This window comes from Chenopodium album, chromosome 14, assembly GCF_948465745.1.
Source record: "Chenopodium album chromosome 14, dcCheAlbu1.1, whole genome shotgun sequence".
Lineage (NCBI taxonomy): Eukaryota > Viridiplantae > Streptophyta > Magnoliopsida > Caryophyllales > Amaranthaceae > Chenopodium > Chenopodium album.
In genome coordinates, this window is record NC_137847.1 from 13,669,793 (window position 1) to 13,687,032 (window position 17,240).

Below are 17,240 nucleotides of genomic sequence, written 5' to 3' on the forward strand. Positions count from 1 at the left end.
CCATTAAATGATGAGAAATGTTAAGACCGGTATGAGGGTATTCAAGCATTTTAAAATGAATGATGCGTTTTTGTAACAACCAATCATTATCCAACCAATGACAAGTAACACATAAATAGTGAAGTCCGTATCCACTATCCCATGCATCGACAATTAAAGAAACTCTACTAGGAAGATTAGCCAATTCATTTACTAATTTCAATTTATACTCTTGATAATTCTTCATGGCAGCAGATCGAACGGTTTTTCGGGAGATTTTTTTGTGTTTGGGTTGTAGTTATCGGTTAATGTAGTTGTTAAAGGCATCATTTTCGACGAAAAGAAAAGGTTGTTCGGCATGTACAATCATTCTCCCAAGTTCATCCCTATCTTTCTCATAACTATAAATGAAGCCTTGTGGATGGAAATGAGAAATTTTGGGTTGGGTTGGATCATTAGATGGTCCACCACATCTTTTTGAATGTCTACTAAGGTGTCCCATCCCTCCCTTGGTATCGGCCGAGAAAATTTTACTACAAGTCCGACACCGGGCTTTGGTTCCATTTTTACTCAATTGATAATGTGCCCAAACTTCACTCTTTCGGTTGGTTTGAGCAAATTCCTCTTCGGTACACCTCTCTAATATGTTAGGATTTTGGGTGTTAGGCATTTGGGTGGATTGTTCACTCGACCCGGAGGCTTGTGTTTGGCTACCTTGGTTACTAGGAATAGAAAATTCATGTTGTGATCCGTATAAATGAGGTGAGAAATGGGTTTGTTGAAATCCCGAACTAGGCATAGTCCAAGGAGTCATATCATCCATTTGTTCGTGCCCTCCCGTGGTTTGGGGATGAAAGAAAGGGGTGGAAGTGTTTGGAAAGGGCATGTTAGGGGAGTGAAAGGGCATGTTAGGGGAGGGAAAGGTGTTAGGGGGGGGGGCATTGAAGTGTTTGGGTTTGGTGATTCCCTACGTTTTGACTTGGCTTTTCTAGAGGAGGAGGAAGTGTTCAAGTTTGATGCCATGATATTTAATAATAATAACAACAACAATAATAATACAAATAACAAATTAACAATAACAATAATAATAACAATTGACAACAATAATAATAATGATAGCAATAAGAATTAGTAAGTAGTTTTTATATAAATTAAGTTTTCAAAAATAATTATAATAATAGTAGATTACTTAGGTCAATGAGATCCCAAGTAGGAGAGGTTAGGAACGACGTTGTCCAGAGCCCAAGTCCCGCCTTAGACAGATTTCACTAACAATCTAAATTATCCACAATAAAAATAGAAAGTAGTTTTTATATAATTAAGTTGTTCCAACTTCCAAGAAAACAATAACAACAACAACAACAATAATAATAATAAATAATAATAATAATAATAATAATAATAATAATAATAATAAATAATAATAATAATAACAATAATAATAACAATAACAAATTAAAATAAAGTTGAGTTAGATCTTACAATGACGCTTCAATTGCTTTCCCAAATTTATAATTTCCCGATCCCGAATTTATAATTTTCCGAGTGTAAATATAAGAATTTTTTTTTTTTATAATTTTGGTAGTAGACTAATAAAAGTAAAAATGTAAAATTTATAAGAGAGTAGGAATTTTTTTTTTCTTTGCACAAAAGAGAAAGAGAGTAAGATTGTAGGAATTAGAGAATAAGAAAATTAGAGAATAAGAAAGAAGAGATGAGTTGATGAATTGTGAAAATTTTGGAGGAAGAAATGAGGTATTTATAGGGATTTTGGGTGGGAAAAATGGCCGTTTTATAGCCGTTTTAGAGCTGTTGGAAAACGGCTACTTCCAACGGCTAGGCACGGGCCGTGCTGTGCCGTGCCGGCCCACGTGTCGGGTACCGTGCCGCCCGCCGTGCCCGTGCCATTTTCCGAAATTTGTGTTCACGGCACGGCCCACGACCCACTAGTGAGCCGTCGTGCCGAGCCGTGCCAGCGTCGTGCCGGGCCCGTGCCGGCACGGCCCGTGCCCACCTTTAACCCGACATAACTTGCTCCTGATTTAACCCGAGACCTAAATTGACCCGACATGAACACGACTTGAATAACCGATTTGACAGCTCTAGTTGTATCACCTTCAGCAAATTTCTATGATAAACACAATTTTAAACACAAAGTAAAGCTGCACCCAATGTTTCTTGCATCGATACCTTTTTTTTCTTAAACAGAATCCTTTCCTTGCCATTTTTTCATCATATCTATCTTCCTTTATCTCCACCAAACATCACCCATCAATGGTAGCTACAACTACAAAAGATTTTTCTATCTCCTTCTCATCTAAAAAAACCCTAAATATATTAGCAATATATCCTCATCATCTTCTTGCGATGAAGAACAAGTTTATTTCCACCCGATGACAAGATGGTGGTGGTTACGACGAAGGAGAGAAGCAAGGTCATTTATGGAGGAAGAGAGAGAAAGTTTAAGAGAATTGAAGAAGAGGATAGAGAGGAGAGAAAAAATAAAGATTGTTGATTATATTTGTCCATGATTTATGCTTGAATTGTTTTGATAATTGCTTGAGATTCTCGGATTTTTCGAAAAATGCCCAAAAAATCAAATTGGGGCTTTCTTATGTGATGTATAATTGTTGAAATTGATTGTCCCATAAGATTGTATGTTGAATTGTGAGCATTTTGATAACAGATGCCTGTATTTCGTGTAATCCCCCATAATTATGTGAATACAAAAATTTATATTTATGTGAATATTTAACTATGATTATTTATTTATATGATTTATTCTACTATTTCATAAAAAAATTATTTATAAAAAAAAAATTATTAGATGATTATTTATTTTACTATTATAAAAGTTGATAAAACTATTTCATAAAAATTATTTCACCACCTATATTTTAATTATTATACAAGTCCAACCCGTTATTCATTAAGCCTACTTTTTTTTTAAACCCACTCACTTTAAGCCCAAGTATCAATCCTAGTTTTATTAGAACTAGGAAACTAAGCCACTATACTAATAAAACCCCTCAAGCTTTCCCCTCCTTCAATTTTCACAAAAAAAAAAAAAAAAAAAAAAAAAAAAAAAAAAAAATCTGAAGCTGCTGCCAGCACCACCAACGCCCAGCCGCAGCCCCTGCCACCGCTTGCAGCACCGCCGGCCACCAGCCAACCTCCCCTTGCTGCTGCCCGTTCGCCCCTCTTCTTCCTCTCTTCCTTTATTTTTTTATTGCTTTATTATCTTAATTAAAATTGTTTAAAGTTTCAACCTTTAATTAAAATTTTGTTCTAAATTATATTATTATGGCATGATAATATTTTGGATTCTAAAAGATTATAAATTTATGAGTTTTGACATGTTTAATTTATTATACAAAATTTCAGATTACATATGTTGTATAATTTAGGGTTTAAACATTGATTTTTCATGTTTTAGGGTTTGAAAACGTGTTAAGAAAGTTAATTATCAATACTATGATTTCATAATGATAAAACCCACAATTTTATACTTAAAATTAATTTTCAGATTATATATTTTGTGAGATTGGGGTTTTATGATGTTTATTTGAAGGGTTTTAAAGGGTTAATGTGTAATACACTATTCTAATTATTGAATTATGAATGGAGATCTTCAAAGGTTTGAAATTTATAATTTAAATTATTTTTCAGAATTTATATAATCTGATTTTTATTAGTTTGGAGCCAAAATTAAAGTTTTAGAATGCTTTTATATGTTTTAAACAACTAATTATGCAATATGATAAGTATAGATTATTTGAATTGCAAAAACTATTAATAAAACAAATTTTCAGCATACATTAGCAAGTTAAACATGCTGTAATTTTATATTATACGCTATATTTTCATGATTTTAACATATAAACTAATAGTTGGGATGTTATATTATTATTATTGACTAAGGGGAACAATTTAAAAGCTTTATTTTAATGATTTAAGAGGTTTTGAAGTAGTCTAGTATTGCTGTAAATTTATTTACTTGGGTATTGATTTATCCCTCATTGTTTGCTTTAGGAGAGGACTTTGTAGAAGGCGACTTCTAGTTTTAAAGTGGCCAATCGAATTGTTTACACAAGGTACGTACAAGTTACGAAACCTTGCTTTTAGGTGCATGTTTAAGGACGGATCGAGAACTTAGTATCATGTATAGGGATGACTGGGCTAAATTGTTTGGTTATACATTGTAATTTCCGTATGTTGTGCACTATTCTATATTTCAAGTGTTGTTTATGCTTTAATTATGCAAGGTGCGCTTAGAGGCAAAGGTATGTGTTTGGTGAAATAATTCATTTATTACTCGTTTTGATCATGGAGATGGAATGAGTAAAGGAGGAAATTTAAGTCTTATATGACGAGGTTAAGTTTGTGGGGTGCCTTATGCATTCAAGGTGTTTATACACCGAGGTAGTTAAAGGATTAAATAATAAATGTTGTTGTCACTAATAAATCAAGAATTGAAATTGGAAACTTGCCTTGCTTGATTGAATTGATATTGGAATGTTTGTTTTGTTATGCATACGAGTCATCACCAAGTCTAAACTTGTAAATCACGTAAAGTGCAAGATGGATGAGCAATAAAACTCTGGATTTGTGCACATCTGGAGTAATGAAAATCAGGGGTTGGGGTACACGGGGTATTAGCCGTGCACTTTTCTCGAGGTCGTCTGATCTACGAGTCTCTTATTTCAAATAATTTTCAAAAACTAGGAGTTAGGTGAGATCTCATACTAACTACGGTCACGGAGTCGCGCCCGTGGTCGTTGCATGTTTATTGATGTTTCCGAAAGGAGGCATGGGGTTTTTCTTTTATTAATGTTCCAAAAGGAGCATGGGTTGGACAACCTTGTCTATTGCTTAATCCAACGAAAAAAAAATGATTTACCTATTATTAATTAATGGAGTCCTAGTAATACAAATAGTTGAGTCATGTGTCGAGTTTATAAACTAATGATGCATGATGATTGATTATTAGTAACATGTTAGGGATTCCTTTTATGTTTTGCAGCTTGTATGTACTCAGCTTTGCTGATTGCGTGCTTTGTGTGTCTTTCTTTGGTCATGGCCTTCGCCTTCAATGACCCTGTGACGATCCAATTTTTACACTTGTAATATTAGGGAGCAGACTAACCACAGGTTCTTACACATGCAGCATCCGTATCTAGGTGGTGGGATCTTGAGTGGAGTGTTGGTTGCTTTTCTTACTTCTATTGTTATTTATTTTTAAAGTTATTTAAACTCGACTTTTCTTTTGTACTATTTCCATTGGTTTGAGTTTGAATAAGGGCCTTATTGGTTCCAAGTTGTAAGATTCAGTTTGGTTTTGATTATTGGTTTTGAAACTTATATATGATTTATTTAGCTTTTCCGCTGCTATTTTCTGAAAAAGCCTTAACGTTTGAACACGTGGCGGTAGCACGCCAGTAATTCTCTTGAATATTGTTCAGGGTCCTCACAGGTTTAAAGAGAGAACTATTGGGGTGTTACATTTCGGTTGAGAAATGAGCAAGTTATGTTATACCCATGACCTTTACTACGAGCTCTTCAATGGAGGTTCCGCCATTGTAATACATATCCTCAAACAAGTTATACATATCCTTCATCAAATAATATATATACTCCAATAATTTATACATATCCTCTACTGTCTGGATGATATCCTCTACTGGCTATATGATATTATGGCTGGATGATATCCTCTATTGGCAATATGATATCATTTATGATTGTGTCTATGATGTCCTTCATTGGCTGGATGATATCCTCTATTTGCTATATGATATCATAGCTGGATGATATCCTTTATTGGCTATATGATATCATCCAGCCAATAGAGGACATCAAAAACATGCTAGACTGGCAAAACATTTGATAAGCCCGGACTCACGCAATACCTTCTCATGTGCAATAATATTTTACAAGGACTTTATGTAGTCATGTAGATATCGGTAACAATAATATTTCTCTATATTTCTCTTTATTTTCAATGTATTATGTGTGTGTATATATATATATATATACATACATATATATATATATATGTATATATATATACATATACATACATATATATAAACTTCCATGCTTAGCTTAGAAGAGGAATTTGATAATTGATTTCAAATAAGATTGAAAGGATAATTTCTCTCCAATATAAGTGCATACTATGCGACTAATGTTGAATGTCGTTTAGGTGAACATTTTTTTTTTTGGGACATGAGCTTAAACAAACAAATAAACTAAAACACATTATTAAGGAAGATAAATTACTTTTAGTAGTGGTAGCAAAGATATGTGCCTTGTGAACTTGTCAATTCATTTCCTTTGAACCTTGTGAATGTTATACCATGTAAAGGCCTTACTAGTTCAGTTAATATTATCCATTGTCCATCTAAGAGGAACATTGTGACTGTCAATTACATTTGCTTGCCTTCTTAGACTCAGGCCTTTGGAGTGAATTTGTGAATAGGGTTATGGTTTTTTTAGTACTAGCAAAGAAGAGTGTTGTTCTAGTAAGGATGTTTCTAGTATTGAGATGTCTGAAACAATCTTGTATATAATAGGCATAGAAATATGTGAAAACCCACTAGTAGGGGGTGTTTGGTTTGGGGAATAGAAGATAGGAATGGGAATTTAAATTCCATTTATAATGGTCCATGTTTGTTTGATGTGAATGGGATTGTAATGGGGAATGAGATTGGAAATAAAAGACCAATTCCCATGAAATTAATATCTAATAAGGGTGGTATTAAGAGCATTCTCATCAATGAGCAAAAAAATGTCCATGAAAAATAAAGAGGTGTAAAAAAAAATAAAGGTATGCAGAAACATTAGAATTTATTATGTACATCCGGATGTACCATACACCCAACTAAGCCAAAGTTATTTTTTGATGTTCATTTGATGATTGAATGAAAAATAATCATCAAAATGAGTACAAAATACCCATGGATGTACGATACACGCGGGTGTATATAACAATTTCTCAAGAAACATTAGTAAAGGTATTTCTATAAATTTGTTATTTTTTTCCCTATATATTATCATTTATTACCAAACAATGTCATTGGCATATTTTCATAAATTTCTAACTGGTTCATTTAAAAGATTTAAAGACTTCCTTTCAAAAAAATAAAAATAAAAATAAAAATAAAAGGCTATTTTGGAAAATCTTCCACTAGAGAAGAAGGTTAGAAGAAATCTATAGTAGGACAATTCTAGACTTAGGAACTTGAATGCCTATAAATAGGTCATCCCACTCATTTGTGCAACCAACAAACACATTTTACTCTCTTTCAAACAATTAAAACATTCTTAGAAAACCATAAGTGCATACTTGCCTTGGGAGAATAGTAAGCATTAGGGGTGAGCAAGACCGGGTACCCGGTCAAATATCTATCTCGGACCTAGAACTGGATCCAGTCACAAGCGGAACCTGAAATTTGGAACTGGTCCTAGTTCCTATCATATCGGGTCCTAGTTTTCGAGCACTGGTCCTGGAACTGTTGGGTACCGGTTTCAGCGAAAATAAATTAGAAAAAAAACTACACCAAACACTTGTCTCATCGCAGTATCACACCACCACTTTTTCCCTTCAATTCAACTTCACCAGTTCACCACGCTAGGCTACATCATAATGAATCCATACCAAATGAAAAATACCCCCAAATGTCAAAATTTCAAATCAACTCAAGATTATCACTCCAAAAGCATAGTAAATCTACAAACAAAAAAAAAAGACTAATTTCAATAAGAAATGAAAACTAAACACAACATTATTAGTAGATTCAAGGAAAAAAAAATGGCAAAAAAGAAGAGATAACTTTACAAAAAGTTCTACAAATAAAGATGAAAAGGAAAAGGAAAAAAAATTAAAAAAAAAAATAAAAGCAAGAAAAGGAGAGTAAGTCTGACTTGTAGTTTGTATCTAGAAAATGAATGAAAGTGAGATGTGAAACGGCAGATGACAAGTTAGGTTTAGTAGTATTTTGGACCTTTTGATTAATGGGCTGGGCTTACATGCAAACTTGGCATACCTAATTTTCGGAATTGAAACTAGTCTCGCCGAGTCCAATTCCAGGTCCAAACCCGCCGATTCCTAATCAATTCCGGATCCAATACCGGGTACCCAGTTCTTTTGCTCACCCCTAGTATGCATATGACAACATTGTTGAGATGACCCTTAATTATATCGTTGGACTCCAAACCCAAATTACTCGTACTTAGTATAACTAACTATAAATCAAAATTCGAGTCGTGTATCTCGTAATAAGTAATTCCTAACATAACTTAATCAACGTATATTCTTGTTATTTATCTTATATAATTGTTAGTACTCACTGAGTTACACTTTTATTAGAACGAATTATGATACATTAAAAAAAAGGAAAAATAAAATAAATAAATAAATAAATAAATAAATTGGTAAAGAGTTACATTAGCCTCTAATTAGTGATTTGGATGATCCCACAACTTTTATAAAATGTGAGTTTAATTTTATTATTGATCCAGTACATAAATGAATAATTACGATGTATTTATGTTACAATTAGTAATTGTGATTTTGGAATCCTATTAATAATTAGTTCATACTAGTTACAGAGTATTATCAAAACTAAAATGTTTTTTTAGTTAATAGTTATGATGACCATTTAGAATGGGAACTAAAAATTAAAGGCAATGAATCAGGTTGAGATGTGTTTATATATTTTAAAAGCTAAAACGTTGTCTTTCATGAGTTTAAAATTCTTATTTAGCATCAATTTAAATTATATGGACTTTACATATGATTTTCCATATCACTAATTTAGAAAAGGTTACAAAAGCATAACACATATTGTCATTGACACATGGCAGCATGACATGTATTTTCATGAGTTTTAATAATAAACTAGTGAGTAGCTCGTGCGTTACCCCGGGTTGCTATTTTTGTAATTGTACAGTGGGAGTATTTTTTTTTTTTTTTTTGTATGAATTTTGTATTTTGCAATTGTCTTTGTGTAGGCAATTTTTTTTTTTTTTTTTTTTTTTTTTTTTTTTTTTTTTTTTTTTTTTTTTTTTTTGTAATAGGGAATAAAGAGTCAAGTTGTCAAGGTAATTTAGTACCCGCCTTATATCAATAATACGGACAATGCCTTTATGCCTACCCTGTCTTTTTTTTTCTTTGAATGAATGTGTGTGTGTGTGTGTGTGTGTTTTTTTTTTCAAATATATATATATATATTCTTATATATATATATTCTTATTTGTAACATGCTTGATAATTGGCTTAGATGGTTGAAAAGTCAATTTTGTTATAAGTGGTTTGCGGTTCGAATCTCCTTATCTTCAAACTTTTTATATGATAAGATGTTGGGTAGGTGACATGGCGTAATGAAGGTGTTGTGAAGTGACATGGCATCATGAAATGTTTGTGAATTCATGGCGTAATTTGGAGGAGTCTACGTGGTAACGTTTTTATAAACGTCTTTTAATATATTAGTATAGATAAATAAAGAATGTGTAACTCGAGTGTTGCCCCATTTTGCTACTTTAATTATTCCTTGTGATTATATGTATTTGATATTTATGATCTTTTTTTTTTTTTTTTAAATTAGACCTTGTGATTTGCAATTATATACATTTATTTTCATGTTTAGATGATTATATTTAGCCATATACAAATTTTATTTTAAATTATTGAGTATTAATTGAAATATTAAATCTAGGATTGTAGAGTAAATTATACGGAGTACTATAGACGTAAATCATGTAAAAGAATTTTAAGTGATAAAAGCAAATAATGATTTCCATCAATATGACTTAAGTTAAAATTTATTCCTTGTTTGCTTCGGTTTAAAAAATAATTCCCAAATTATTGTCTACAATCGGATATCATTTTAATTTATTTTTTATTTTTTAAAGCAGTAAAACCGCTAACGTCGTTTTTTATTAGAATCGCAATCACTAACAACGGTTCTTATTCTTTTAATAATTACACCCAATTCTTCTTTTCCACTTCATTTCATTCTATCGACAACAGAAGTAGTACTTCTTTTTTTTTTTTTTTTAAAAAAAAAAGAGCAGTGTTGGAAAAACTAGACCACCATTGTCCTCTCCTCCATAGCGTTTCACGGCGACCACCTGCTTCTCACCATCGTAAACATGCTGCGTCATAGCCTGGATTCCTTCCCCATCATCTTTTCTGACCTTCAATATTGTTTACTATGTTATTTGGTGTACTTAGAGCATTATACTTTGGATTTTTTATTTTGAGTAATAAAATTTGCTTAGGGAAACTAGGTTTAGATTTTTGAGTAATTAAAGTTGCTATATTATTTAGTGTACTTGAAGCATTATCAAGATGTACTATGTGTCTTTTTCTTTTTTGCAACCTACTCCCTCCATTTTTAAATACTTGCTCCATTTCTCCATGCGCGGTATTTTAGGAGAAATTGGAGAAAGTAATAAAATATGGAAGTAATTGGATAGGTGAAAGAATAAACAGTGTAAAAAGCAAAAGTAGTGGAGAGAATTGGAGGAGGGAGAATATGAAATTAATAAAATATTATTTATGTTGGATCCACTAGGTGAGAGAAATGAATTAAATATTGTAAAAACTTTTCAAATAAGGAAATAGAACAAGTATTTAAAAACGGCTGAAAAAGGAAAGTGGATCAAATATTTAAAAACGGAGGGAGTAATACAAAAAACATCAGTGGGATGGGAATACAAGTTATAAGTGGCGCGGAGTACAGATAGAAATCGAAAACAACATCAGTGGTTTCCATTGCTGATAAAACCGTGATCTTTGATGGCGGTTATAAACTGTAAAACCGCTATCGTTAATAGCGATTCTCATTCGAACTAGGATAATAATTTTTAAAAAATAAAATAAAATAAATAGTAATAAAAAAAAGAGCTAGTTAACAAATCTACGTGGACAATATTCGGAAAATTAGTTTATAAACCAATGCAAATTGGGAAATAATTTTGGATTAAGCAATTTATATGGAAAACGTTTTTAAAGCAAAATGTATGGAATTTTAACCGAATTAAATCTATTTGTTTAGATTATATCTAAGCCAAATGTTTAATATATATATATATATATATATATATATATATAGGAAGGTTCATGTAAGAACCCTCCTCTATATAAGAACCCATCCCAACCATTCATTGGTTTTGATCTAACCATCTAAAATACTCCTTTAGTAATGGCATTTATGTAATTCTTTACATTTTTTTTTACACTTTTAACAAAATACCCTAATTCTTTCCAATTTCTCTCTCCTCAGCACTCTCTCTCTCTCCTCAGCACTTTCTCTCTCCTCACCATCTATACATCAACGAAAATAATTTGGGTAAGTTTATTACTTGTTCAAAAATTCTGATTTAATTTTATTACTTGATTGCTTTGATGTATTTCCAGATTTTTTGTTTCGATTTCGATTTTTTTGTGTTTTGTATTTCGATTTTTTTACATTTTTTTTGTTCGATTTTGATTATTTTTTTCCGATTTTATTGTTTTATTTTTTTTTTTTGCGATTTTGCTTGTTTTTGTGATTGTGCTGTTTTTTAATGTGTGATCTTTAATTTTGTTTGTTTAAATTTTCATTTTTTGTCCAAAAAATTTTTCTGATTTTTTTTCCCAAATTTTTTTTGTTTTTTTTCCAGGATTTTTTTTTCGATTTCCAGATTTTATTATTTTCATGTTTTTCGATTTTTCCAAATTTTTCCAGTTTGTATTTCCAGATTTTTCGATTTTTTTTCGACTTTTTTCCCAATTTTTGTTTTTCATTTTCAATTTTTTTTTTTCCAGATTCTTTTTCGACTTTTTTTTTGCTTGAGTTTTTCTATTTGCATGAATGTTATTGGATTTTAATTTCAGATTGTATTTTTTGCTTCAATTTGTGTTTTTGATAATTAGGTTTTTGCATATTCATGGATTTTGATGATGTTGAACATAATTCTCCTTCTTCCTCTGTTACTCATTCCGGTAATTTTAATTGTTTTGATACTTTAATTTCAATTTACTTAGATGTTCTAAACTTTACTTACTTGCATGTTCTAAAGTAATTTTGTGAATTTGTTGATTATGTTCAAAAGTTGTTTTAATGTTCTAGATTATTTCTGGTTATGTTCTAAAGTAATCCATTATGTTTTAAATTTTTCCACTTTATTCTAAATTTATTATGTATGTTATAAAGTAATTCACTATGTTCTAAAGCAATATGTTATATGTATGTCCGTGATTTGCTATGTTCTAAGGTATTCAGCTAAGTTTAATTGTTTTAAAGCTTTAATTTCAATTTGCTTACATGTTCTAAACTTTACTTACTTACATGTTCTAAAGTAATTTTGTGAATATGTTGATTATGTTCAAAAGTTGTTTTAATGTTCTAAATTTTTCCTTGTTATGTTCTAAAGTAATTCATTATGTTCTAAATTTTTTCACTTTATTATGTTCTAAATTTTATTATGTATGTTATAAAGTAATTCACTATGTTGTAAAGTTTATCCTTAATGTTCTAAACTTTTTTTTGTATGTTCTAAAGTTTTCTACGTATCTTTCTCTTTATGATTTAAACTTTATTTTTATGTTATAATATTTTCTACATATTCTATGACTTTTATTGTATGTTCTAAAGTTTACCTTCTTGTTTTAAATTTTACTTTTTATGTTCTAATGCAGTTGGTGTTATTTATCGTACCCCTAAGGTTGTTGGATCATTTAGCCCCGGTGGTACCACGAAGGAATGGATTCCAAGTGTTCCTGAGGAGTTAAAACCCCATCTGGGGATGATATTCAAAGATCCTGAAGAGGGTCTTAGTTTTTACAAAGCATATGCAAATGCCGCTGGGTTTACTTCTAGGAAATCTACTACTACAAGGAAGAAGAATAACAAATCTATAATTGCTTTTCAATATGGAGTTTGCAATAAGGAAGGTTTCAGGGCAACAAAAAAACCTATTGCTCAACAAACCATTGATGAAGAAGGAAAAGTTCGTATTACTAGAAAACGTTTAGTCACTCGTGTAGGATGCAATGCTCACATATGTATGAAATATGATGCCGAAAAGTATGTTGTTAGTCATTTCAAAGAAGAACATAATCATTGTTTATATACTCCAAGTTGTGCAAAATTTCAAAAGGATAATAGGAACATGCATATTATGCATAAAAAGCCGATTGTTGATAATTCAAAGGTGATTTATTTTTATGTGCCAAATATTGTTTTAATTGTTATGATTTACTATGTTCTAAAGTTGATCCTTAATCATAGTAATTTTTTTTTATACACAGGTAAATGTTGGTCCCATGAGGTCATATACTATGATGAAATAATTAGCTGGATCACATGATAATGTTGGTGCATCTAAACAAGATTTCAAAAACTTTTATAGAGATTTGAAGGCTTATATTGCTGGATCAGATGCCCAAATGTTTGTGGATAACTTTCAAAATAAGAAATTGCTTTGGAGTGCATTTTTTTTTTTACTATGATGTTGATGAAGAAGATAGACTTTGTAGAGCTTTATGGGCTGATCTTATTTGTCGAAAAAATTATGCACTTTTTGGTGATATGGTTTCCTTTGATACCACATTCCAAACAAACAGGTGATGTTCTAAATGTAGATTTTTTTATGTTCTTAAACTACTATCTATCATGTTTTGATGTTCTAAACATATATTCCTTATGTTCTAAATTATGTATGTCTTATGTTCTAAACATTATGCTTTTGTGTTTTATACTTTATGCCTTGTCTTCTAAACTAATATCCATCATGTTCTGATGTTCTAAACATTATGTCTATAGTTTATTGTTTATGTTTTAGATAATTCATTATGTTTTTAAACAAGTATAATATTGGCAAGTTTAATAATTAAAACAAATTACTGTGCTCTAAAGTTTATCTTTAATGTTCTAAAGTAAACCTTTATGTTTCACAATTTACCTTTATGTTCAAAAGTTTACCCTTATGTTCTAATATTTTCTGCATATATAATTTGTGTATATAACAGATATAATATGATCTTTGGTCCATTTACTAGAGTTGATCATCATAAGAAATGTGTTACTTTTGCGGCTTCTTTTGTAGCTCATGAAGATATATCATCTTTTGAATGGGTTTTCAAAACTTTTCTTAAAGCAATGGGAAATAACGAGCCTGTGTGTTTGATTACCGATCAAGACTCTGCAATGAAAGTTGTTGTTCGTAATGTTTTTCAAACTACAGAACATAGGTTTTGTATGTGGCATATTATGAAAAAGGTGCCTGAAAAAGTAGGTCGGGCAATTACCCAAGAAACTGATTTTTTGAAAAAAACTTTGTGCATGTATTTGGCATTTAGAGATTGAGCCGGCAGAATTTGAAGAAAAGTGGAACAAAGTTATTTCAGAATTCAATTTGAACAATCATGGATGGTTGGCAAACATGTACGACATACGTGATATGTGGATTCCAGCGTATTTTAGAGATTTATTTTTAGGTGGCATCATGAGGACCACATCTAGATCAGAAAGTGAAAATAATTTTTTCACTATGTTCACAAATCCCCATCTCACTTTGATTGAGTTCTACATGAGGTAATATGTAAATGTCTAAATATGTTCTAAAGTTAATCTTTATGTTCAAAAGTTTTTCTTCAATGCTCTAAAGTTTTCTTTTTATGTTTTATAGTTTTACTATTTATTTTATAACTCTCTTTTATGTTCTAAATTTTGTCTTACATGTTGAAAATTTTTAGTTTAATGTTTTAATAGTATTTAGATCATAATAATTATTTCATGTGTATTATTTTAATATGTTCTAATGTAATTCACTTTATGTTCTAAAGTTATCTTCTATGTTCTAAAGTTAATTTCTATTTTATATAGGTTTGAATGTGCATTGGATGCTCAAAGGCACACTCAAAATAAAATGGATAATGATTCGAAGAATAAGCGTCCATAGTGTAAGACTCCAATTCCTTTAGAAAAAGATGCTTCTGAGTTGTTTACAACAACAATTTTCTATGATTTTCAATATGAGCTTGAAATTGGATGTTTTAATTGTGGTGTTGAGGAGATGAAGAAGGACAATGAGATTTACATTTTCAAATTAAGGGAAGGATCTAGGAGGAGGACTTTTGATGTTGTTTTTGATCCTACTACCTTAGATACCAAGTATTTTTGTAAAAAATTTGAACGTGATGGTGTGCCTTGTAGGCATATGATTTGGGTGTGGAAGGCAAGGATGTTAGAAAAAATTCCCAAGACTTACGTTCTAAATAGATGGTGTACAATGGCTTATAAGAAGCCCATTTTTTATTTAGAGGGTAATGTGTTGGAGGAATGCCTTAATGTAGTAGATAAGAAGATGCTATTAAATGATTTGTGGTCTGAAATTCATGCTTGTGTGAGTTTAGTGCAAAACAATGAAGATGATCTAAGTGATCTTGTCAAAAAACTTCGAGCCATGAGAATAGATTTGGAACAGAAGAAAACAATAAATGGAAGCAACAATCTTTCTAGCAAAGTTAAAGACATTGAAATGCTTATTGGAGCTAGTTTACCTTCTGAAGTTTTGATCAAACCTCCTAAAATTTCAAAAAACAAAGGTACGGGGGTTCATGTTCCAAATCAGGTTAATGTTCCAAATGATTTCAATGTCTCAAATGATACCCATGTTTCAAATGATATCAATGTTCTAAATGATACCCATATTCCAAATGATATCAATGTTCCAAATGATACCCATGTTCCAAATGACACGCATGTTCCAAATAGTGACAAGAGAATGAAGAGTGACAGAGAAAAAGTTATTGAACAAAGTCAAAAGAAGAAAAGATTATGTAGAGCATGTGGAGAGCTTGGTCATCATGATAGTCGTAATTGTCCAGGGAAAGTCAAGTGATATTGTAAGTAAACATTTTTTAGTTTTCTTATGTTCTAATTAATAATAAATTAAAATTATTATATAATATATGTGTTAAAGGCTATTAATGATATCTTAACTTTTTACTTTGAGTTTTAATTTAATAAATGCCTCTTCTGCTCTTCATATGTTTTGTATATGTTCTAAAATGTATCGAATATGTTCTAAAATTTATCATATATTTTAATGTGTTTATGTTCTAATTTTTTTTAATTTTTTTTTACAGATTGATGGATATGCTATTAGTACAACCGCATGGGACATTTTATTTTTAGGAAATAATCTCATTTACTTGTACATGGAAAAAATTGTGTAATTTTTTTTATATTTATTTTTTATTCTTTTCAATTTATTAACATAATATCATATTATTTTTTTGTCCAATTATTCTTTAACAATAGTATTCAACCCATAGATTGATCCACAACCACCGACAACCCCACCGATTTGAACCCACCAACCTACCATTGACGAACCCCATCATGTGAACATATCACCTACGAGGCTACAACCTAAAATCATGTTGAATTAATATTTGTAAACCACACCGACAAAACGGAATTTACCATGAGAATGGGGTCGGATGAGTATGAAAGAACAATTTTTTGCGAGTATTGTGAATCATTTATTTTTGGCAAATTTTTCAAGTAACAATAATTGAAGGTAGTATTAACTTTTTGATTGCATTTTTAAACCAAAATATCAAAACCATAACCTTTTACATAAAAAAAATATATTTATATATACATAAAAGAAAAAGTTAAAATATCTTTGTGTCGTTTTTGGAGGAGTTGGTGTCTTTAGTGTGACCTCATTCCTTTTCTCTTCCTTTTTCGTTGTACACATGAAAAACTTAAGCTTATTTTTTTGTCTAAACATAATTAAAATTACTTTAGAACATGGACAAGTGATTTAGAACATAAACTTAAATACTTTAGAACATAAACTTAAATACTTTAGAATATAATTAGAAATACTTTAGAACATTATAAAAATGATGTTCCGAATCAGGGTAATGTTCCAAATGATATTAATATTCCAAATGATACCCATATTGAAAGTAGTCATCTCCATATTTGTACAAAAATGTACTATTATATTGTTTTAAATATCTTTCTAAAGATATATACTTGAGATTTACACAATCATATATCAAATTTTGTTCATCTTTGACCACTTTCTAGCCATCTTCATCACTCTTTTCCGTTCTTCATTTACTTCTGATGTTATAATTTTCCCACAATACTCCACTCGTAACCTTTTCATTTGCTCAAACTGCAAAAAAAAAAAAAAAAAAAAAAAAAATACAAACACGTTAAAATTAAAATACACACATTTGGAAACAC

The 17,240-nt window shown here is 30.6% G+C and overlaps 1 protein-coding gene across 1 annotated transcript; it reads left to right on the plus strand.

Annotated features, from left to right (window-relative positions):
• The first annotated feature begins 11,916 nt into the window (after positions 1-11,916).
• Positions 11,917-15,873, plus strand: LOC145577815 (uncharacterized). Its single transcript, XM_081635251.1, has 4 exons — positions 11,917-11,971; positions 12,668-13,055; positions 14,000-14,261; positions 14,932-15,873. Exons 1-4 carry the CDS (start codon positions 11,917-11,919, stop codon positions 15,871-15,873), a joined length of 1,647 nt encoding a protein of 548 aa, XP_081491377.1.
• Positions 15,874-17,240: the final 1,367 nt, after the last annotated feature.

What these genes read in the sequence shown, in the direction of transcription:
- LOC145577815 (XM_081635251.1), top strand. Translation starts at nt 11,917, where the DNA reads ATGGATTTTGATGATGTTGAACATAATTCTCCTTCTTCCTCTGTTACT. An exon ending in TTCCTCTGTTACTCATTCCG is followed by an intron (nt 11,972 to 12,667) that starts GTAATTTTAATT and finishes GTTCTAATGCAG; the next exon opens with TTGGTGTTATTTATCGTACC. An exon ending in TGAAAAAGGTGCCTGAAAAA is followed by an intron (nt 14,262 to 14,931) that starts GTAGGTCGGGCA and finishes AAGCGTCCATAG; the next exon opens with TGTAAGACTCCAATTCCTTT.